General features: G+C 45.5%; 1 protein-coding gene and 1 pseudogene across 1 annotated transcript; one reads left to right on the forward strand and one right to left on the reverse strand.

The window, feature by feature from the left end:
- Window positions 1-6,024, forward strand: part of LOC123405799 — a 63,036-nt pseudogene extending 57,012 nt beyond the window's left edge.
- Window positions 6,025-12,832: 6,808 nt separating this feature from the next.
- LOC123402826 (disease resistance protein RGA5-like) lies at window positions 12,833-18,035 on the reverse strand. Its single transcript, XM_045096784.1, has 3 exons — window positions 17,623-18,035; window positions 16,359-16,745; window positions 12,833-15,014 (listed from the first exon to the last, which is right to left on the reverse strand). Exons 1-3 carry the CDS (start codon window positions 18,033-18,035, stop codon window positions 13,040-13,042), a joined length of 2,775 nt encoding a protein of 924 aa, XP_044952719.1. The 3' UTR covers window positions 12,833-13,039.
- Between the last annotated feature and the right edge of the window lie 4,495 nt (window positions 18,036-22,530).

Here is a 22,530-nt window from a genome sequence, read left to right on the forward strand (position 1 = left end):
CTCAATATCTTCCCCACATCAGGGCCGCCGGCCTAATGGGATACCTTGATGGTACTTCCATGGCGTCCCCTACCGTTCTTGAATATGAAAAGGACGTCTCCGGGAAGAAGGAGATGGTCTCCACTCCAAATCCCGCCTACATCATCTGGTATACTCAAGATCAGCAAGTTCTCACCTTCCTGCTGGCCTCGCTTTCTCGGGAGGTTTTGCTGCAAGTCCACGACATCACCTCCTCCACCGGTGTCTGGCACATGATCCTGCAGCTGTTCGCCTCTCAATCTCGTGGGCGCGTCATGCAGCTTCGGGGTCAACTCTCCACAACTCGCAAGGGCGATCTCTCCGCGTCTGCCTACTACACCAAGATGAAGGGCTTCGCCGACGAGCTTGTCGCGGTTGGAAAACCAGTTGATGAAGATGAGGTGGTGTCCCATCTACTCCACGGATTGGATTCAGATTACAATTCTTTTGTATCTGCAATTTCCACCCGTGTTGCGGCTCATAATCCCATTGGCCTTGGCGAACTCTACTCCCTGCTGCTCTTCGCTGAGGCCCGACTCGAAGCACATAACACCACCCTCTCACACTCCCTGAACCTTGCATCGAAGGGGGGGTGGCCGTGGCTCTCCCGCTCGATCTGTAGAAGGGCAGGACCTTCGGTTCAGTCCCGGTGGGAGCGCGCCTCCTCCAGGACGCGGTGCTGCACCGTCTCAAGGGCCTCTTGGTCCCCTTGTTTGTCAAATCTGCAAACTTGATGGACATGGGGCGTGGTCCTGCAAAAAGCGCTTCGACAAGACCTTCAACAACAATCCCAAGCGTCGTGACAAGTTTACAAACACCGCAACTGCCTCCTACGGTGTTGATACCAACTGGTATCTCGACACCGGTGCGACAGATCATGTCACTGGAGAGCTGGAGAAGCTGACCGTGCGCGATCGCTACACTGGACCGGATCAAATTCACAATGCAAGTGGCCAAGGTATGGAAATTACACATGTTGGTCATGCACTTCTTCCTACTCCTCATGAATCTCTCAAACTAAACAATATCTTACATGTCCCTGCCGCATCCAAAAGTCTTCTTTCTGGTCATCAACTTACTAAAGATAATCATGCGTATCTTCTTGTTTACTCCGAGTTCTTTTCTATTAACGGTCAGGAAACGGGGAGAACAATACTTCGAGGTCCAAGTAAACGTGCGCTATACCCCATTGCTGGCCAGTCGGTAGCACATGGACGTCAAATTCTTGGTGTCATCAAGCCATCTACTTCTAGGTGGCATAGGCGCCTAGGTCATCCATCGATCCAAGTGGTGCAGCAAATTCTTCGTCAAAATAGCCTTTCTATATCCAATAAATCCGATCATCATCTTGTGTGTGATGCATGTCAAATGGCCAAGAGCCACCAATTACCTTATTCTCGTTCAACTAGTGTTTCCCAAGCTCCTTTAGAGCTAATTTTTTCGGATGTATGGGGTCCTGGTACTCTTTCCATTGGTAGACAGAAATATTATGTCGGTTTCATCGATGATTTCAGCAAGTTTAGTTGGATTTATCTCATTAAAAATAAATCTAATGTATTCCAAAAGTTTCATGTTTTCCAAGCTCTAGTTGAACGCTTATTTGATCGGAAAATTATTGCCATGCAAACTGATTGGGGTGGCGAGTACCAAAAGTTAAAACAATTCTTTGAACACATTGGTATTACCCATCATGTTTCATGTCCCTATGCTCACCAACAGAACGGTTCTGCTGAACGCAAACACCATCATATTGTTGAGGTTGGTCTATCCCTTTTAGCACATGCATCCATGCATCTAAAGTTTTGGGATGAAGCATTCCTCACAGCCGTCTACCTTATCAATCGTGTTCCTAGTCGTGTTATTCATAACCAAACTCCCTTGGAACGTCTTTTTGGCACCAAACCCGACTATGCCTCTCTTCGTATTTTTGGCTGTGCGGTATGGCCTAATCTCCGACCTTTTAACAAACACAAGTTGGAGTATCGCTCAAAACAGTGTGTTTTTCTTGGCTATAGCGCCCTTCACAAAGGCTATAAGTGCCTTGATGTTTCCACCGGGCGTGTTTATGTTTCTCATGATGTAATTTTTGATGAACATATCTTTCCCTTTGCCGCACTACATCCTAATGCAGGTGCTCAACTGCGCAAAGAACTCCTGCTTCTTCCTCCCCTACTCCTTAACCATCCACCTATTCCGGCTCAGGAGGAAGTACATACTAACAATGTGACAATTTCTGATACTATTGGGCCTAATTCTGATGCAAGTGTGCAGGAATCTGTTCACAACAGCGCTGGCGATGGTCATGATTTTATGTGTGCAGACTCTCCCGCAGGTGTAGCAGCCATAGAAGATCCGGCGGGAGCGTCAATGGGGGCTGATTCCCCTGCCAACCCTGCCTCGGGATCGGTCTCCAGGGCTGTTGTACCACACACCCCCGCCTCGGGATCCAGTGGCGCCAGAGAATCCTCGCAGGTCTGTGCGCCCAACCACCTCCCGCCACGTCTCCCGACCGGGCCTCGGGTTCGGGCCACACCGCGTGGGCACTTGGTGGATTGGATGTCTCCACCTCGGGTCTGGTGCGGTCCCTCGTCCACCCACCCGACCAGCACCACGTGGACCCTTCCTTGGTCGCTATCGACAACACCCCGCTGTCGCCCCGCCAGGAGATTCTGCCGCCACCTCCTGGTCCTGTCGGCTCTGTATCCGATCTGTCGGACCATGTGGTGCCTTCGGACTCGCCGGCCTCCCCGGGTGCGGCAACCTCGGCTGTCTCCTCCGACTCTCCTGTAGCACGGCGCCTCCATCAGCAGCTACTTCCATCTCAACCACCACCGTCATCCACCCGTGTCAATACACGGTCACGCAGTGGTATTGTTAAACCTAAAGAATTTACCGATGGCTGTATTCGTTGGGGTCCTTTTTGTGCTACAGGTGAACCATAGAATTTAAAGTAAGCTCTTGATCATCCAAAGTGGAAAGAAGCTATGAATGAGGAGTATCGTGCACTCATGGACAACAAAACGTGGCACTTGGTCACACCTCGCGCAGGTACAAATATTATTGACTGCAAGTGGGTATATAAGGTAAAACGCAAATCTGATGGCAGTATTGATCGCTATAAAGCACGTCTAGTTGCAAAACGGTTTAAACAACGTTATGGTCTTGATTATGAGGATACTTTCAGTCCCGTTGTCAAAGCTGCTACCATCAGATTGGTTCTCTCTCTATAGCTATCTCTAGAAATTGGTGCATGCGACATTTGGGCGTTAAGAACGCGTTCTTGCATGATGTTCTGGAAGAGAATGTCTTTATGAAACAACCACCTGGGTATACGGATCCAAGGTTTCCGCACTTGGTCTGTAAACTTGATAAAGCTTTGTATGGCCTGAAACACGCACCTCGTGCATGGTACTCTCGTTTGTCCTTCAAGCTTCCGTCTCTTGGTTTTCTACCCTCCAAGAGTGATACTTCACTGTTCTTTTATTCTCGGAGTGGAGTTACTATTTTTATGCTCATATATGTTGATGACATTATTGTTACCAGTTCTTCTGTTCAAGCAGTTGAAGCTCTTCTCAGTGATCTTCACATGGACTTTGCCCTCAAAAATCTTGGTTCCTTGCATTATTTTCTTGATATTGAGGTAACTTCTAGTGATGATGGTATTGCTTTATCCCGAGGAAAATATTTGCTTGATCTTCTTCAACGAGTAAACATGAATGGTTGCAAACCTGCAAGTACTCTTTTGTCTACTTCAGAAAAGTTGTCCTTGTTTCATGGTCATCCTCTTGAAGATGTGGATTCTACCAACTATCGTAGCATTGTAGGTGCTCTACAATACTTAACTTTGACTCGACCAGATATTTGTTTTTCAGCCAACAAAGTCTGTCAGTTCTTGCATGCTCCCACCTCTGTTCACTGGACTGCAGTCAAGCGCATTCTTTGTTATTTACAAGGCACTATCACTCATGGTCTTCGTATTTCTAAGTCTGATTCCATGTTAGTCAGTGCCTTCTCTGATGCAGATTGGGCTGGTTGTCCTCATGATAGAAAATCCACTGGAGGTTTTGCTGTGTTTGTTGGTAGTAATCTGGTATCTTGGACTGCACTTAAGCAACCTACAGTTTCTCACTCTAGTACAGAAGCTGAGTACAAAGCACTTGCTAATGCCACTGCCGAGGTAATATGGGTACAAAATCTCTTGACTGAGCTGGGTATCTCTCATCCTTAGTCTGCCTCCCTCTGGTGTGACAATCTAGGTGCTACCTACTTATCTGCGAATCCTATTTTTCATGGTGACAAAGCATATTGAAATTGATTATCACTTTGTGCGTGAAACGATTGAGGGGGTTCAATATCAGGTTCATTCCCACTGGTGATCAATTGGCTGATGGGTTTACTAAACCTCTTACTCTTCGCCAGTTGGAGGTTTTTCGTCGCAATCTCAACTTGGATAAGTTGTGATTGAGGGAGAGTGTTAGACATTGTATTATCCTGTATACACATGGTATATGTATAAACCATGTGTATCACGTTGTAGGCGTGCGTGGGTAGGTTTAATTTGAGGATGTCTTGTTAGGATCTATTTCTTGTGTTTAAATTTGTAGATAAGATAGATCCTAACTCCTTGTTGTAATCTTCTTGGCCTTGTGCCCTTTATTAACACGCACGCGTCCCTGCTAGCTTCAAGCCCTCCTATTCTCACACGCCGACGGCTCAAGCTACGTGCACTTCGTAAGTATGTGGGCGGCCATCCACCGCCGCCTCGTCAGCGCTGACAAGAAGGTGGTGGACGTCGCGGCGCCGCTGTTCGACCGCGGCGTCGTGCGCGACGACGCCGGGCTCCGGGAGGCGTTCGTCCGCGACCACCTCGCAGCGAGAGGCGACGGGCGGCTGGATTACTGGGACCTGAGCAGGCGGCCGGGCGGCGGCGGCGTCGTGCTCGGTACGTTCCGGTTCACGGATGAGCTGCTAGCCCGTCTGGGGAAGCCCGTCGAGTCGGAGACCTCGGCGCGGTGGTGCTCGCCGTATTCGCTGGCGTGCGGCGCCGCGTGGGCCGGCATCGTGCACGCGCGCGGTGGCGACGGCATCAACTGCAATGTGCGGCATCAGTTTGGGTTCGTGACCGGGTGCAAGCCCCGCACGATCCCGCCGGTTCCGGGGAACTACTTCGGCAACTGCGTGGAAGAGGAGGATGACGACGGCAGGGGTCTCACGGCTTCGGCGGCTTCGGCGGCCATCTGGCACGCGATCGAGAAGCTCGCGGAGCAGGTGCGGCTCGTGCGGGAGTGCGCGGCGGCGCGCGCGGTGACCGTGGCCGGGTCGCCGAAGCTTGGGATTTACGCGGCGGCGGACCTGGGCGCCGGCCGCGGAAGGTGGAGATCGTCTCCGTGGAACGGACGGGCGCGCTGGCCCTGGCCGAGAACCTCGACAGCGGCGGCGGCATCGAGGTCGGGGTGGCGCTACCGTGCGGGGAGATGGAGGCGTTCCGCGCGTTCTACGGCGACCTCTCGCCGGCCTCCGGTGAAGCTTACAAAGACCGCGCGTTCTACGGACGGGCACGTACGCGAACGCGACACGGTGGGTGGTGACAGCGAGCGCAACTGTAGAGACCGCTCGCCACCTTTTCGACGCGGGACACAACACATGACGAGCTGGAGCAGGCGGATGGATGCGACGTCTCCTGCGTGCTCCACCAGCTCGTGCTCCGCGAGGGACACTACTGTCCGTGTGATGCAGAGCGTATGAACTGCTGTGTCGATCGTGAATATCCATCATGCAGTGCCATCACACTTGTCGCACACAATGTGATTGCAAAGGCGTCTTGCTTGAGTTGATCGCTTCTCTTTTGGTCTCGAACTTTGCATGAATGCACGACCGGATGCCCGAAATGGACAACAGAAATACCATAGCCGTACTTGTAGAAAGCATTTCCAATTTTTTTTTTAAAACTCCCATGAACGCGTTTTGGTAGGCCACATCAAGCCCAACCAGGCTCCGGCGCGCTGACTTGTTTGGTTGCGTAGCCCAACGTAGAAACTGGCCCGCAATAAATTTAAAGCGTTTTCAGCTTGGCTCGTGGGAAAGGATTATCCTATTCGCCGCTATGTCTGAAGTGGTGTCGGGATTTCGCACAAAGCAGTGAGGGGAACGATTTTAAACGGGCTGACCCATTTAGCGGCTTGAAGCATCTGGTTACAGCCGGTTTTTCCCGGTTTTGACAAACTTTTAGAAGGTTTTTCAAACTGATTTTTTACTTTTTAATTTACTCTTTTTTATTTTCTTTATTCCTTTTCTGTTTATGTTTTAAAAAATGTTCTAGATTTTTTAAAAAAATGTTTTTTGACTTTTCGAAAATGTTCAGTATTTTCAAAAAATGTTCTCGATTCTAAAAATGGTTTGTGTTTTCGAAAAATTGTCATCGGTTTTAAAATTTATTCTTACAGTTCAATTTTTTTCTCAATTTCAAAAAATGTTCGTGTTTTCAAAATTGTTCGCGGTTCGAAATTTGTTCGGGGTTTCCGAAATTGTTCTCCATTACAAATTTTTTTTCTCAAGATTCAAAAAATGTCCGTGCTTTAAAAAATTATTCACACAAACAAATTTATTCAGGATTTTTCATAAATGTTCTAGGTTTCAGAGTTTGTTATCAAGATTCAAAAAAAGTTCATGCTTTAAAATCTGTTCACTCTTTCAAATTTGTTTGGCATTTAAAAAAAAGCGTTTCAAAATTTAGTTCTCAAGATTCAAAAAGAGATCGTGCTTTAAAAAATTGTTCGAGACTCCATATTTGTTTGGGGATTTTCAAAATTGTTCACCGTTTAAAAAATATTGTTCTCAAGATTCAAAAAATGTTCGTGCTTTAAAAAATTGCCCGTGCTTCCAAATTTTTTCAGGATTTTTCAAAAAAAATCACCGTTTCAATAATTGTTCTCAAGATTCAAAAAATATTCATGCTTTAAAAATGTGTTCGCACTTTCAAATTTGTTTGGTTTTTTCAAAAAAATTCTCCGTTTCAAATTCTGTTCTCAAGATTCAAAAACAGTTCGTGCATTAAAAAATTGTTCACGCTTCCGAACTTGTTTATGATTTTTCAAAATTGTTCTAGGTTTTAAAATTTGAATTAAAGATTTCAAAAAATGTTCCTGCTTTAAAATTTTGTTCATGCTTTATTCTTATTTTCGTGTTTTAAAATGTTCATGTTTTAAAAAAATGATGGGAAATTCAACATTTGTTCGTTTTCATAAAAAATAATATAAAAAAAGAACCCAAAAGGAAAAAAAGAAAAGGAAATAAGTAGAAAAGGAAAAAAAGGAAAAAAAAGAACTGGGCCGGTCCAGTCGGGCGAGCAGACGGTGCGTTCGAGCAACTCCCTGCCGCAGAATGTGGCAGGTAGGAGCTCTCCGCGGGAAACGTTCAGATCGGGCCAGTGTAATTTACACTATCGAGAGGTTGCGAGCTGAGCCTAATGTTGTTGGAAATATGCCGTAGAGGCAATAATAAAATGGTTATTATCATATTTCCTTGTTCATGATAATCGTCTATTGTTCATGCTATAATTGTATTAACAGGAAACAGTAATACATTGTGAATAAATAGATCACAATGTGTCCCTAGCAAGCCTCTAGTTGGCTAGCTCGTTAGTCAATAGATGATCATGGTTTCCTGATCATGGGCATTGGATGTCATTGATAACGGGATCACATCATTGGGAGAATGATGTGATGGACAAGACCTAATCCTAAGCCTAGCACTAGATCGTATTGTTCGTATGCTAATGCTTTTCTAATGTCAAGTATCTTTTCCTTCGACCGTGAGATTGTGCAACTCCCGGATACCGTATGTGTGCTTTGGGTGTATCAAACGTCACAACGTAACTGGGTGACTATAAAGGTGCACTACGGGTACCTCCAAAAGTGTTTGTTGGGTTGGTACGAATCGAGATCGGGATTTGTCACTCCGTGTGACGGAGAGGTATCTCTGGGCCCACTCGGTAGAACATCATCATGAGCTCAATGTGACTAAGGAGTTAGTCACACGATGACGTGCTACGGAACGAGTAAAGAGACTTACCGGTAACGAGATTGAACAAGGTATAGGTATAACGACGATCGAATCTCGGGCAAGTTCTATACCGACAGACAAAGGGAATCGTATACGGGATTGATTGAATCCTTGACATCGTGGTTCATCCGATGAGATCATCGTGGAGCAAGTGGGAGCCACCATGGGTATCCAGACCCCGCTGATGGTTATTGGCCAGAGAGGTGTCTCGGTCATGTCTGTCTGTCTCCCGAACCCGTAGGGTCTACACACTTAAGGTTCGATGGCGCTAGGGTTATAGGGAATTGTTATACGAGGTTACCGAAAGTTTTTCGGAGTCCCGGATGAGATCCCGGACGTCACGAGGAGCTCCGGAATGGTCCGGAGGTAAAGATTGATATATAGGATGGATGGTTTCGGATACCGGAAGTGTTTCGGGCATCACCGGTAACGTACCGGGACCACCGGGACCACCGGAGGTGGCCCCGGGAGACCACCGAAGGGGGGCAACGACCCCGGGAGATAAGGTGGGCCAAGTGGGGGTGGGAACCAGCCCCTAGGTGGGCTGGTGCGCCTCCCCACTCAGCCCATAGCCCAAGGGAGAGAAAAGGGGGAGGGGCAAACCCTAGGCCAGGTGGGCCTAAGGCCCACCAGATGGTGCGCCACCCCCTCCTCCCCCTCTGGCCGCCGCACCTCCCATCTGGGGGGGCTGCCGCACCCCCTAGGATGGGAACCCTAGGGGTGGCACCCCCTCTCCCCTCCCCCTATATATATCGGGCACTTTTGGCCATTGAGACACACGGTTTTTCCCTCTCTCTCGGCGCAGCCCTCCTCTTCTTCCTCCTCCTCTGTGCCGGTGCTTGGCGAAGCCCTGCCGGGAGACCTCGTCTCTCCACCGACACCACGCCGTCGTGCTGCTGGAGTTCTTCCCCAACCTCTCCCTCCTCCTTGCTGGATCAAGGTGCGGGAGACGTCACCGGGCTGCACGTGTGTTGAACGCGGAGGTGCCGTTGTTCGACACTAGATCGGAATCGCTACGAGTACGACTCCATCAACCGCGTTCTAGCAACGCTTCCGCTTAGCGATCTTCAAAGGTATGAAGATGCTCTTACCCCTCTCTCGTTGCTGGTCTCTCCATAGAAAGATCTGAATATGCGTAGGAAAATTTTGAATTTATGCTACGTTTCCCAACAAATGTAGCCAACAAAACGACGTTACAGAAAATGGTCTAGAGCTTGTATGCATTTAAATAGGCTCCATTGAGACATACTTCAGTAGCCAGCCTTCACGGAGAATATAAGCAAACACGCCACAGATTATTATCGAATGGTTCACACATCTCCCGGCAAAAGAAAAATGGTTTACATATTTAAAGCCATCTTCAACGCTGCCCTAGAATCGGATTCATTATCCGTCCGTGTACATGGATACGAAAGCCTGTAACGTATCCTATCCATCAAATGTTTTCCCATGTTTGTCTGTGTTTTTTTATAAGTCCCCATCACTCCAAAATAACTATAGATGAGCATCATTCTTTAAGAAGCAAAAAAGCACAACGCTAGTTCAAATTTAAATATTACAATCCAAATAGTAAGTTTCAAATAAAATAATTAAACTTGAATTCAGCTTATGTTCTAGTTGCCCCCTTTAATCGCCGACAGATGGTCGTCAGATCATTCTTAAGCTGCTCATGAGTTGCTCGACATCGAATCTGTTGATTCATTTAGACAAACTCCTCAAACATTGCGGATTTTAAATTGTATGTTGGATGCAATCACTCATGTTCTCCAATCTCAGACCTCCGACCGCTCCTTCATCCTCATCCTCCACAATCATGCATGATGATACAATATATTTTTGCAGGTCCTCAAACAACTGCAAAACAAGCTTGTCGCACTTCAAATGCCCACTCCACGTTATTTTTACCTCCCTGTCTTTGGGCAAAGTGAGCTCTTTGTGATCAACTGGCTGAGAGATAGTCCTCATGAAGGTCGCACACAGAGGATAGATATCGTGAAAATAGCCTATGTTGTAGTCAAAACCATTGTACGTATAATTGCATAGATGAGGTCGTCCTTCAGTCAACCTAACAAACATTGGATACCAATGTATCACGTGATATCATTATGAGACCTAGACATGTCAAAGAAAACGTGTCAAATAAAGAGCTCTTGTGATGCAATTGCTTCAATAGTGTGGCGGGCTTCTAAACACACTTAGGAAGAGAGTTGCACTTTCACCTTTCCTCTCCGCCACCATTATCTTTATAGTCACCATCCAACTCTGGAGAGGAATTGTTCTACGACTTCCTATGTTTGGAGGAGCCTCGTGAGTCCTTCATTTCCACTTCTCATTCTTCCAATACATTCCAACAATGTTGGAGGCGAGTTGATTTGCCCTTCGACTTGGCCATAGGTAAATCTCTGAGTGTGTCCGGCTCGGTAGGCACGTGAGTTTTGCCCTCCATTGAGATGAAGGGTGGAGGAGGCGAATGTGGGGCATCACATATTCTACCTGTGTTTCCTCGTTATGGGGCGTTGCGGTGTTTGCGGGGGAGGCCATCACCCTAAGTTGACGACACTGGTGGAGGCATATACGATGTATCACCTCTGTGCCTGAATCATCAACGACGGGCAGGGACGAAGCTAGATAGAATGTGTAATGGGGTCATCTCTATGACAGTGGGGTCATGTTCTATAGATGTACAGTGATTAGTACTTAGTTAATGAAGGTTTTACTAATTTCATTGGGGCCAATTGACCCCACTGCTAACAAGGCAGCTCCGTCCCTGACGACGGGGTGGAGGAGGTGCTGACCTAGGCAGTGGTGGCGTGCCCTCGAGGCCGATGGAGGAGCAAGAGGCGCGATAGATGGGGAAGTCGTGAGATCCACCTCTAAACCAAGGGAATGAGATGCGGGGGTCGATGTGATGCACATGGCATCATCGAAGGGGACCGGGGACGGGCGGAAGTAATGGTACAATGAGTTTGTGGGAAATCATTAGTGAGAAGGGAAAGACGATCTCATGACTTCGGCGTGGAATGATTGGCGACTTGGATGGATCAACCTTTTTAAACCGAAATCGTTATGCTCATGGTTGTTATCCAACACATATGACCTCTGTGCTAAAGTTGGTGTAAGTATTTAAACAATTTTTTGTAAGAGTGTATTCTGGTTTTCACCCCTTATTTTGGCATTTTTGCCACTAATGCTCGTGGTTGTTATCCAACACATATGAACAGTCTACTAAAGTTGCTCTAAGTATTTAAACAATTTCTGTAAGAGTGAATTATGGTTTTCATCCCTTATTTTGACATTTTTGACACTAATGGTCCCATTTAGCGAGATTTTAGCCGTTTTATCCTGTTTAGCAAATGTTTTGCCACGATTTACCCTATTTGAATTTTGCGAGCATTCTGACTGACAGATCCAAATTGTCAGGTCCATTGGCATGCCACATCGACTGTTTTCTCATGCGTACATTTTCACTCCGCTAAACCGGTCCTTGCAGCTTCTCCCGACCAGGCCGGACCCGATGGAGATTGCTTGCCTCACGTCAAACACACAACACCCAAGTCGGTCGCGCGCCACACTCGTTCCCAATCAATTGCATCATTAGTATAGGTCTCCGACCACACACACCTATCAGGCTTGCTCGAACCTAGGGTTATGGATTACCAGGCAGCGACCCAATTTTATACCTCCTCGAGTAGGGTTGTATGACCGCAACATCAAGGCAAGAAACGACCCCGTGGAATCCGACGGCTCCGTCAAGCTCGCTTACGTCGGCATGGGTGCATCCATGTACGTGACCCCATCAGGTTATGCTGAGTTGTTCTTCGTACTTTGACGACATAGCAGGGCCACATCAAGTTGTACTGAGTTGATGGCGGGTCTATGGCGACAGTTGGTCCAAGAAATAGCGAGCTTGGTGAACAAAAATCACTATAAGTCCTAGCCCATTTCACATGATTTTGACCATCTTTATCATAGCAATTTGTGTATTTTGGAATTTTTCTAACTCATGCATTGGTCGGTGAGCCGTTTGATTCAGACAGAATTAAAATACTTATTAAGAGATCATGTATATACACTGTCATCCTTTTGCATCGGGCCGACCAGGTTGCGAGAAGCCGCGAGGACCGGTTTAGCATGGAAAAAATAGGCAGGAAAAAACCGTCGATGTGACATGTCAGCTGGACCTAACAAAAGACCTGTCTGTCATAACACTCTAAAATTTTAGACATGATAAATTATGGCAGAACTTTTATAAAATGAGTTCTCCTATATGGAGTAGTTAGTGCCAAAAATGTCAAAACAGGGAAAAAATGGAAGTCCATGTAAAGGACTTTTGACCTCTATTATGGAAGGAAAATAGTAGTGTAGCTGCAAGACCGCACGTTGTCTTTGTGGCAACCTACTCGGCGTACGGCAAGTACACGCCGCACTGGATGTGGCTGCCGGACGCACGTCGACCGGGAAACTAACTCCGTGGATCGTCGTGCTCATCCACTCGCCGTGATACAAGAGCTATGGTAGCTCAGCTTCAGCTTAACCTGCCGATGAGCGCGCAGTTTGAGCAGTGGGCCGTCGGCGCGAGGGTCGACCTCGTCGTCGACGGTCACGTGCACGAATAACGACCGGGTGTCCAATAACAACCAACGCCAGGTACAACATTATGGACGGTGAGGTGCGCGACACCCGGGGCCGACGCGCGTCCGTGCACATCACCATCAGCGACGGCGGTGACATCGACGGTCTGCTATGAATGTAAGTTTCTCAAACCAAATAATCCAACATTAATCACGTGGTTCTCTGCATATACAGAGTGCATCGGAGATACTCCTAGATGTAACAACACTCAAGACATTAAACACGAATGAAAAATGAATGAAAAAGAGTACAGCATATAGCAGAGGAAATGATGAGAGTTACAGCAGAGGCCGTATTGCTCAGTGCACGTGGTCCGTTCATGCTTCACTCACAAGTTGGGGTAGCATTTAATATCCACGGAAGGAGGCTTTGGGTGCAGTTGCACGGCGTTACTAAACGCAGACCGGACTTGGAGCTTCACTTGTTCAGGAGATTCCTTCTCTTTGCACCATACAGTTAAACTGATCTGCTGGAGGCCCAAGAGGTGCTCGATGCCGACTGGTGCAGCTCCACCCCACGACGTCTCATCGAGTTCCAGACTGAGCTCTCGTACCTTGGGCATAGCTCCTGCCTCGAAACCCAGATATGGCGTAACATCTTCTTGAGAGAAGAATGTAAGGCGCTCCAGAAGTGGGAATAATCCCTTGCTGACGATTACAGCCCCTGCTTTTGGGCATGTCACGACTCTAAGGTAGAGGTAGACGAGGGATGGCAGTGCTCCAAGAACAGTAATCGCATCAGTTTTCGCCTCCCTAACATATAATTCCAGGCTATGTAGGCAACTGAGATCACCGATCCATTTAGGAACTCCCAACATCTTCCAGCTGTCAATGTACATTTCCTCGATAAGGGCGGGAGGATCTGGAACTGAGCCTAAAATGTCGTCCTTATCATCATGATTGCCTACGATCTTGAGATATTTGAGGTTGCGTAGCTTACAAATAGAAGAGGCGAAAGCATCAAACTTCGCCGCCTTCTCCAGCAGATTGCACTCAGCACCATCGTAGCTATGAAGCTCCAGACTCCTCAGATTAGTCAGCTTACCAAGGCCCTCAAGAGCCTCCAGCGAACTCCTCTCCAGTCTGAAACCATCGAGTGTGAGAAGTGATTCCATGATCCCGATCCTTTCAGGTAGCCCTATAATCCCATACAAACCCATTCTCAGATTAGACAAGCGGGGCAAGTGCTCTATGTCTGACGGGATGCTTCCATTTGGTACATCCAACGTATCCAAATGCACAAGCCCCCGAATTTCAGCGGGAAGCTCTGCATAGAAATAACCTGAAACCTTTAAATACCGCAGTTGAAACAATTGGCTGATAGCAGTGAGGTCCAGACGTGAACTCTCAGAGAAATATGAGCATTCAAAGGATAACACACGGATATACTTTAACTCAGAAAGACGAGGTATGGACTTGCAATCTCCGAACCACACCAATGACCGAACTTGTGATATGCTATCTGAAATAGTCCATGATATTGTTTCACTTGTTGTTCTATCAACACGTGAGATCAGGGATAACCGACGGATCTTGGACGTGCAGTCACGCAATCTTGTCATGTCTTCAGAAGTATATGCCACACTACTGAAATTGTCTTCTGCACACTTGTTTAGGATCAAATCCAGCATCATATCATGTACTTTGCAACACAGTCCCCTGTAGTTAATTACAGGCTGAATCAGGCTTCTATTGACTAGCTCATTGAAATAACTTATTCCAATATCCTCCAAAGTTTTTCCATGTGAATTACCAACCAAGCCTTCGGCTATCCATTTTCGGACTAGATCATCCCTCATAATCTCATAGTCTTCTGGATACATACCAAGGTAAAGAAAGCAAGTGCGGAGATGAAGAGGAAGATTCATATAGCTGAGGTTTAATATACTCCTCATCCCTTTCAGTGTGGGGTTTATGGCAAACTGAGCACCCAGAGAATTCCGTATGTTCTCCCAGTCATTCCTTGATCTTTCTTGACGACATGCTAATAGGCTAGCTATCGTAATGATTGCAAGTGGCAGCCCGCCACACTTCTTCAGAATTTCATTTGAGACTTCTTCATAATTAGATGGACACATGTTTTCAGGCCCAAATACTCTGTTCATGAATAACCTTCTTGAATCTTTAGACCCAAGGGGCTTCATTTTGTAAATTTGCTCACGTTGATAAGAACATGCTGAGATTGCAACGTCTTCCACTCGTGTGGTTACTATTACTCTGCTCCCATTACAATTTGGTGGGAAGGCACTTCTTATAATCTCCCATGCTTCTTGATCCCACAAGTCATCGACTATAATAAAATACCTAGTGAATATGGTGTTATATGCATTAGAAGACAACTAAAAATATTGCAGGTGAAAGCATCAATACAATTAAATGAACTTGGGAAAAACATAAACTGAAAAGACACTGGGATTTTTTAGGTAAATTGAAAAGAAAATGTCAGTCTTAAGGATACATTCGACATATTTATGTTATATTCAACACAAAATAAAAACAATAATCGCTTGGTGTGCTCAAATTTGGACATCGAAATAGTGGGTTTACATATATTTTTCCATGAAAACAGATTATTGCCAATTTTCCGTAACAAGTCGTTCTGGTGCTTTATGATGACACATCCATAACTGAGAGCTGTCAACATGGGACACATTGTATTTCTTTATTGACAATTCATCACCTACATAAACTCCTCATACAAATGCTACTTGGTACTTAGGTCTTCCTGTGGGTCTAATTTAAACATTTGCCGATCTACATACAAATGTGACAACTACTTTAGTGATCTAAACACTCTTATATTTCTTTAGGTTTTGGGAGAGGGGGGGCTGGTATTTACTAAGAACCTACAAGCTCAGTACAGTGGCATGTGAGCAAGTCATGATTCGGACATCAGTTTTGCATAGTGATCTAATAATATCATGTCTAAACGGCTATAGTAATGAACAAATCAGTGATCATTTGGCAGTTTAAACTATAATTATGTGGACTAATTTAGTTTCATTTTCAAAAGGGTGGGGAACTCACAATCTATACTTTACTTCCGTATTCTAATCTGGTATCATTAACATGTACATCCGAGGGACAAATGACCTAGGGGATGGATCGATATAATTTTCTATGTCTAGACGAAATGGAATGGACTTGATCAATTCTGCAAACTGGTATAGTATCATGTATAAACTGCTAACAGGCTAGTGTTCGAAACTTTAATTCTGTATACATTACCCATGGACTGACTCCTGATCTTGGAGAGCAACTTGACTCTTAGGCATTTTTGTACTACTCCCTTGGTTCCCGTATGTAAGACATATTTTGACTTCTCAAATCCTTGATCAAGAATTAATCTAATAATGTGTGAGATTTATTACAACAAATTGATTCATGTTGTAACATATGAGTTTGACCATGAATGTTAGATCCGTGTTGAAACACACTTTGCAATTCTGGTGATTTTATAATGTTCTTCTTTGTACAAAACATTCATGGTCAAACTCATATGTGGACAACCGAAATACTCATTTCATTTGGTAACATAGGGTTTATCCTTAAATCAGGTTAACCTTTTTATATTTTTTGTTAAACGATGATTCATAACTATTCCATAGAAATGCAAGAATGCTTTTAGAAGTAAAGATCTAACTATACCTCTTGTTTGCAAGGTGTTCTCTAAGTTGACCGATGATGTCTTGCACCTCACAAATACCAGATAACTCATTTATCCCAAGCTTTAATCTTAGGCTATTGAGAAGCCGTGGCATGTCTGGTTTTTGAGAGACGGGAATAAATGCCTTACAGTCAAATTGCCCTTCGAGATCATCATACACCTGATTAGCAAGGGTGGTTTTACCAAGTCCTCCGAATCCCACGATGGACACCACCTTGAGTTTCTTCTCGGTGACGGTTAACAAACTGAGAACCTCCTTCTTTGGGCCATCAGTACCCACTAGTCCAGCAACATCTTTGTAGATCACTGAAATCCGCGGATCTATATCCACAGAGCCACAACTAGTATTGCAGTTGTCAATCTTGTACCTGAAATTGATTTGAATGTTAAAGGAGGATGTTACAATTGCATATCTTTCTCATAAAAGAATTGTGCCTTAAACCATGTTCTTAGTTGAGGCGTTTCTTGAGGTGCACTGCTCGATTTGCGGGATGAAGATTTGTCCGCAACTTTGAGATAGATTATCTAGGGGCGCACATGTGGCAATGCCACGACGCATCATAGTTTCCCTTGGATGCCTTTAAACTGTTTGGCATGTCTATGTTCGATGACAACAATTCTTTCTGTTTTGAATTTGAATTTGAACTAATGAATCTTGACAACTTGAAATGTTGTCAAATTATATGCGGATTGCGGCACAATATGTATGTTCGGAATATTGCGGTAGAATGTGGTTTACAAACATAGTTTGTGTATAATATAAATGAGAAATGGAGAAAAAATGAATAGGAAGTTGGGAGCTGTGATTGGAGTACCATGCAAAACATGAAGTACTTCAAATAGTGAGACCTCCTGCATGGTGTTCATAGTTTTAAATAGCCGGCTATAGCCCCGCTATAGCCCCGCTATAGCCTTTTCAGTAGGATGCCGCTAAATGGTATCACGTACAAATATGCCGCTATAGCCCGATATAGCCCGCTATAGCTGATTTTCAGGTCTGCTGCTATTTGCCATAGCCCGCTATTTAAAACATTGATGGTGTTTGGAAGTAAAATTTGGAGGCTATGCTTGAAGTTACTCTTAGGAAAAACCTTGTCAGGTTTATTGTCGGATACACAAAAACATAACCATGACATCATCTATGTTGTGTTCATAACATGGAAGGGAAATTAATAAAAATACTTCACCTTCTAATACAAAAGATATACAACATTTTGTGGACAAGAGCAGCCAATCTTGAGGTACCTTATTCGCCGTTCATTTGCCTCTACTGCAAGAGCCTTGAGGTCTTCGATCTGGCCGGCAATCCGGTGATGCACCCTCAGCGTCTTCAGACGCCGAGACATCCTCTTCATGAAACCTGCACCGGCGTTGGTGTGGGCACCTCCAGTATCCTGCATGAAGTCATCGATGCAATTCTCCATGTCGTAGGCCATCTCCCTGACATGATCCCTCCAGTCCTTGGTATCTGGCTCGAGCTTTTCCATGAACTCCAGCTTCTCAAGGGCAGCATTCATGGCGCTGAGCTCGTCCCTGAGAAAAGACACCTCCTTCCTCACTCCTTTGAGCTTCTTGTACTCTTCACCCATCAGGGTGGTGAGCTTGCCGATGAGGGGATTCATCACCCCCGCCGCGGCAGTCACGATTGGCGTTGCCATCTCGAGCTTACTCTCCTTCCACTCTTGGTTAACTAGCGTTGGTGTGCAGTGTGCGCCTGAGAAGCAAGCAAAGGCTGGTGAAGAGAGCTGCCTAGCTTGATGGTGTCATCTATATGCTACTGCAATCCTTTAAATTCATATTATTTTCCTCCTCGAGATCCACATTCATTAGTTAATGTAAACAGTCTGCAGACAGCACTGAAAATTAATTATTTACGCTGCATCGGGGGAGCATTTCTAGACGATGGAGCGTGCAGTGCAGCGTGGAGTTGTTTAAGCCAAGACGATGCTTATTGTCTGGCTCTTACAAATTAGATCCAGTACAACGTTATTACAAAGTAGATCCAGTACAACGTATGTGCATGGGGTATGCTTCGGCCACCCTGCCATAAGCTACGTTTGTCTGCGGCTAGCTGTAGAGGGTGCTTGAATCCAAAAGACTAAAACTAGTCTCTTTAAGAGGCCAAAGTTCCAAGTACCCCTGACTAAAGAGAGGCTAAAACTAGCCTTGAGGCTAAAATCTTTTAGTCAGGGGTACCCACACTAAAATGTGCATTAGTCCTCTCTCTCCTCATTTAACTCCTCATGCAAGTTCTGGATTGAAGAGTTTGGAGGATAATAAATGCTCATTAACTTGATTTTAGTCTCTTTAATACTTAGATCCAAGCATGGGTGGGGCTAGCAAATTTTAGTTTCACTACTTTTAGTCATGGGACTAAAACGTATCCAAGCACCCTCGTAGTACGCACATCCTTGATGCAGAGAGTAGAACGATGCCTGGTGAATTCCATGGTAAAAATCTAAAGTTCTATCCTGCTGTAATCCTTGATTCGACCACCAGTGGCGCGGTATTATATTTCCCCAAGATTTGCGGCAGCTTTTTATTTATTTTCGAGAGATTCGCGGCAGTACACTCCAAGGAGAGCTAGCTGCGTGCTGTACCTTTTGCAAATTGTTTAGTTAATTAATTGTCACCTATAGATTCACGTCAGGTTCTTTTAACGCGACCATATATACGCAAGAATCTGTATGTTTGACAAAGCGTACGTACACGATACCTTTTGTTGGCTCTTTGTTAATGTGTACTCCTCTATCCTGTTCATGGCGCTGGCAACGGTCAGGACCAGCACCGCGGGGCTGTGCGAGCTTCACGCCCCTTGATCTCTTGTAGTATACCGCTTCACGCCCCTTCGTCTACCGCACCAGTGTGTGGTGCGCCGGCAACACCCACGTGACCCATCGGCGAGCTCCTTCGCCCACATTACCAGGATGGTACTGTCGGGGACGCCTTGAGCCAGCGATCGCCTCCTCCTCTTGGTCCATGTCGACAGCCGACCTCAAGGGCACGCCTGCCTGTGGGCGTGAGCTTTGCCTGACTATTGCTTGCTACTCCTATTTGTAAACTATGTTGTGATTTTTTTCAAAAAAGAGGCGAGATACGGTACAGTAGAGATTAATATTTACTTCATTAAAAAACAAAGTTACTGAACCAATAGGAGAACCAGGCAAATGTTCGTTTTCAACGCCTGTAGAGAAAAGAGCACGCAATTGCACCTAACGCGGACAACATGATTGTCAATCCCCTTAAACTTGTTACTTGCAACCTATAAGTAGTGATAGATAGATAAATTAATAAATATAAATGCAAAATAAAAAGAAAGTAAATAATGTAAGCAATATTTTTAATGTTTTTAAAATTTTATTTGTGAAGATCCGGGTGCCATAGTTTTTCCTAGTGGCATCTCTCTCGAATATAACATACAATAGGTAAACAAATTACTATTTGGCAATGATAGAAAAGCGTAGTGTTATATAATATTTATTCATGGCAATGATCATTACATATAGACATCACGTCCGTAATCAAGTAAACCGACTCTTGCTTGCATCTACTACTATTATTCCACTCATCGAACGCCATCCAGCATGCATCTAGAGTATTAAGTAAAACAGAGTAACATCTTAACCAAGATGGCATGATGTAAACAACGTAAATCCAACTAATATGAATAAACCACATCGTTTTATCCTTAATGGCCGCTATACAAATACATGTCATGTCCCTTTCTATCTTTGGGATTGAGCACCGCAAGATTGAACCCATTACAACACACCACTCCCGTTGAAGATAAATTGATCAAGTTGATCAAACCAAACCAATAGTTTGGAGAGAATTACGAAGCTATCATAATCATGCATATAAGAATTCATAGATGACTCACATACATTTAATGAATATTCTAAATATAAACCCGTAATTCATTGGATCCCAAACAACGCACCATAAAAAATGATTACATAAGATAGATCACTGCGGGAATCGCGGTGATCTTGGCAATGAAGAATATAGAGAGACATAGCCATCTAGGTACTAAGTACGGACCGTTAGGTGTGTAGTAAACTACTCGCATATCATCATGGGAGCAGCAAGGTTAATGTAGAGGCCCTCTGTGATTGATCCCCCCTTCAACAGGGCACCGGAACAGGGCTCCAGATGAGATCACGGTGGAACAAAGACTTGTGATGGGTCGCTCTCTGGTGTTTTCCCACGAAAGAGAATTTATAGGAGCGAAGATAGGGCCGGAGGAGCTGGGAGGTGGCCCCAAGCCATCAGGCGCGACCATCCCCCTAGGCGCACCCTGTTGGCTTGGGGGCACCTCGTGTGCCCTCTGGTCTCCTTCCGAAGCTTTCAGGTCTTATTTTTGTTCAAAAAAATCATCAGAAAGTTTCGTTGCATTTGGACTCCATTTTATATTGTTTCCCTGAAAAGCCAAAAAGATGCAGAAAACAGCAACTGGCTGGGCACTGGATTAATAGGTTAGTGATAAAAAAAATATAAAACAACAAATATATGAATATAAAGCATTCAAGATTGATAATATAATAGCATGGAATGATTAAAAATTAAAGATACATTGAAGACGTATCACTACTCATTCACCGAAGATCACGATGGAAGAAGGAGTTGCCCCTCACCATTCCCCATCAACAATGTAGTTCATTGGCATGTCCTGTGAGATTCACCGGCCGCACGCATCAGGGGAATTACCCGTGGCTAGACCCGGCGTCCCAAGACATAACCCGGACGGACCAAAGGACTTGTAACTGGGTCATGCTGAACATTAAAGGCGCCGACTCTCTGTGGACTGGACCCTAGAACGAACCCGGCCTGGAAAGACTCATCCTGGAGAGAAGACCCGCCCCGAAAAGAAGACCCGGCCTAGGTAGACCTGGACCGAAGAGGAGACCCATCTTGAGAATACCCGGCCTAGGTAGACCCGGACCAAAGAGAAGACACATCTTGTGAAGATCCGGTCCGGAGAGAAGAACCGGCCTGGGAAGATCCGACCCGAAGAGAAAACCCGACCGAGCTTGATCGGTTCGGAAGAGAAGACCAGGCTTGCTATTGTCAGCTCAACAAAACGTGCAAAAGATGAATACCTCCTAACTTGGAAGGCACCAAAGACCTACAAGACTTAGAGTAGGACTCTTAATACGGGTAAAACCTGCAATCTATTGTATAGCAATCTATTGTATAGACTCAGCCTATTATATAAAGAGAGCCCCTAAGTGACCAAAAGGACAAATTAGAAACCCTCGAGTTATTGGTAGTAAAACAGCATCCTTGTAATCGATATCATCATCATCATCAATAGCTATCAATCAGGATGTATGCTTTTACCTCCACCTCGAGGGGCCAAACCTGGGTAAAACTCGCGTCTTCCGATTCCGACTAACCCCGTTCAAGCTACCACCTAGCAGCAATGGCCTCACACCTAACTGCTCCTATAAGGACATGTGCCATGACAAAACCACGACACCGTGTATGTGTAGTTTGGCGCCTCGCCCTGTCTCGTGCCTACTGCTTCACGGGATCCAAGATTGAGGAGTGAGGTGTTGGAAGGGCTGTCGTCCAACCATGTTGGATCCATGTGTCCTCGGGCGCCACTACCAACCACGTCGCATCGCCACTCCTCGCCGCTGCACACAAGCTGTCTCCGATGAAGGGTCCTTGATGGAGGAGGATCTTGATAGCGCCGAGCCCGACCACGGTGGCCACGATTGCAGGCACGTGAACCAGACATCGAGCCTAGTCCAACTGCGTGCACACCATGATGGGTGTCGCCTCCTCCCTGATGGCCTCAACAGGTGCCACCCCTCGTGGTCCTATGGCTCAGAAAGTACTTCTTGTCAACAAGGAGTGCGATCACCGGTGGGTGAGGCGAGGCTCTGCCGATGCAGGGAGGTTGCTCGTGACGGAGAAGAATGACGGGTTTGGGGAAAAATTAGATACTAAAATGTGGGTTGCACATATCATAACATTCGACATAACGCATTTTAGTGCTAAATGCATCTGTTTGAGTGACAAGTAATATGAATCAAAGCGTGTAGTTATTATAAACCCTAACGCCAATTGTGATGGTTTTTCCTATTTACTCATGAAAAACATGATGCGATAATAGTATCGTGTTATGAAATTCAATGCCAGATAAAT

The sequence above is a fragment of the Hordeum vulgare genome, chromosome 6H, assembly GCF_904849725.1.
Source record: "Hordeum vulgare subsp. vulgare chromosome 6H, MorexV3_pseudomolecules_assembly, whole genome shotgun sequence".
Lineage (NCBI taxonomy): Eukaryota > Viridiplantae > Streptophyta > Magnoliopsida > Poales > Poaceae > Hordeum > Hordeum vulgare.

Coding starts and splice junctions, on each gene's coding strand:
- LOC123402826 (XM_045096784.1), bottom strand. CDS start 18,035: ATGGCAACGCCAATCGTGACTGCCGCGGCGGGGGTGATGAATCCCCTC. Junction 16,746..17,622: donor GCAAATGAACGGCGAATAAG/GTACCTCAAGAT, acceptor AATCAATTTCAG/GTACAAGATTGACAACTGCA. Junction 15,015..16,358: donor GAACACCTTGCAAACAAGAG/GTATAGTTAGAT, acceptor CATATTCACTAG/GTATTTTATTATAGTCGATG.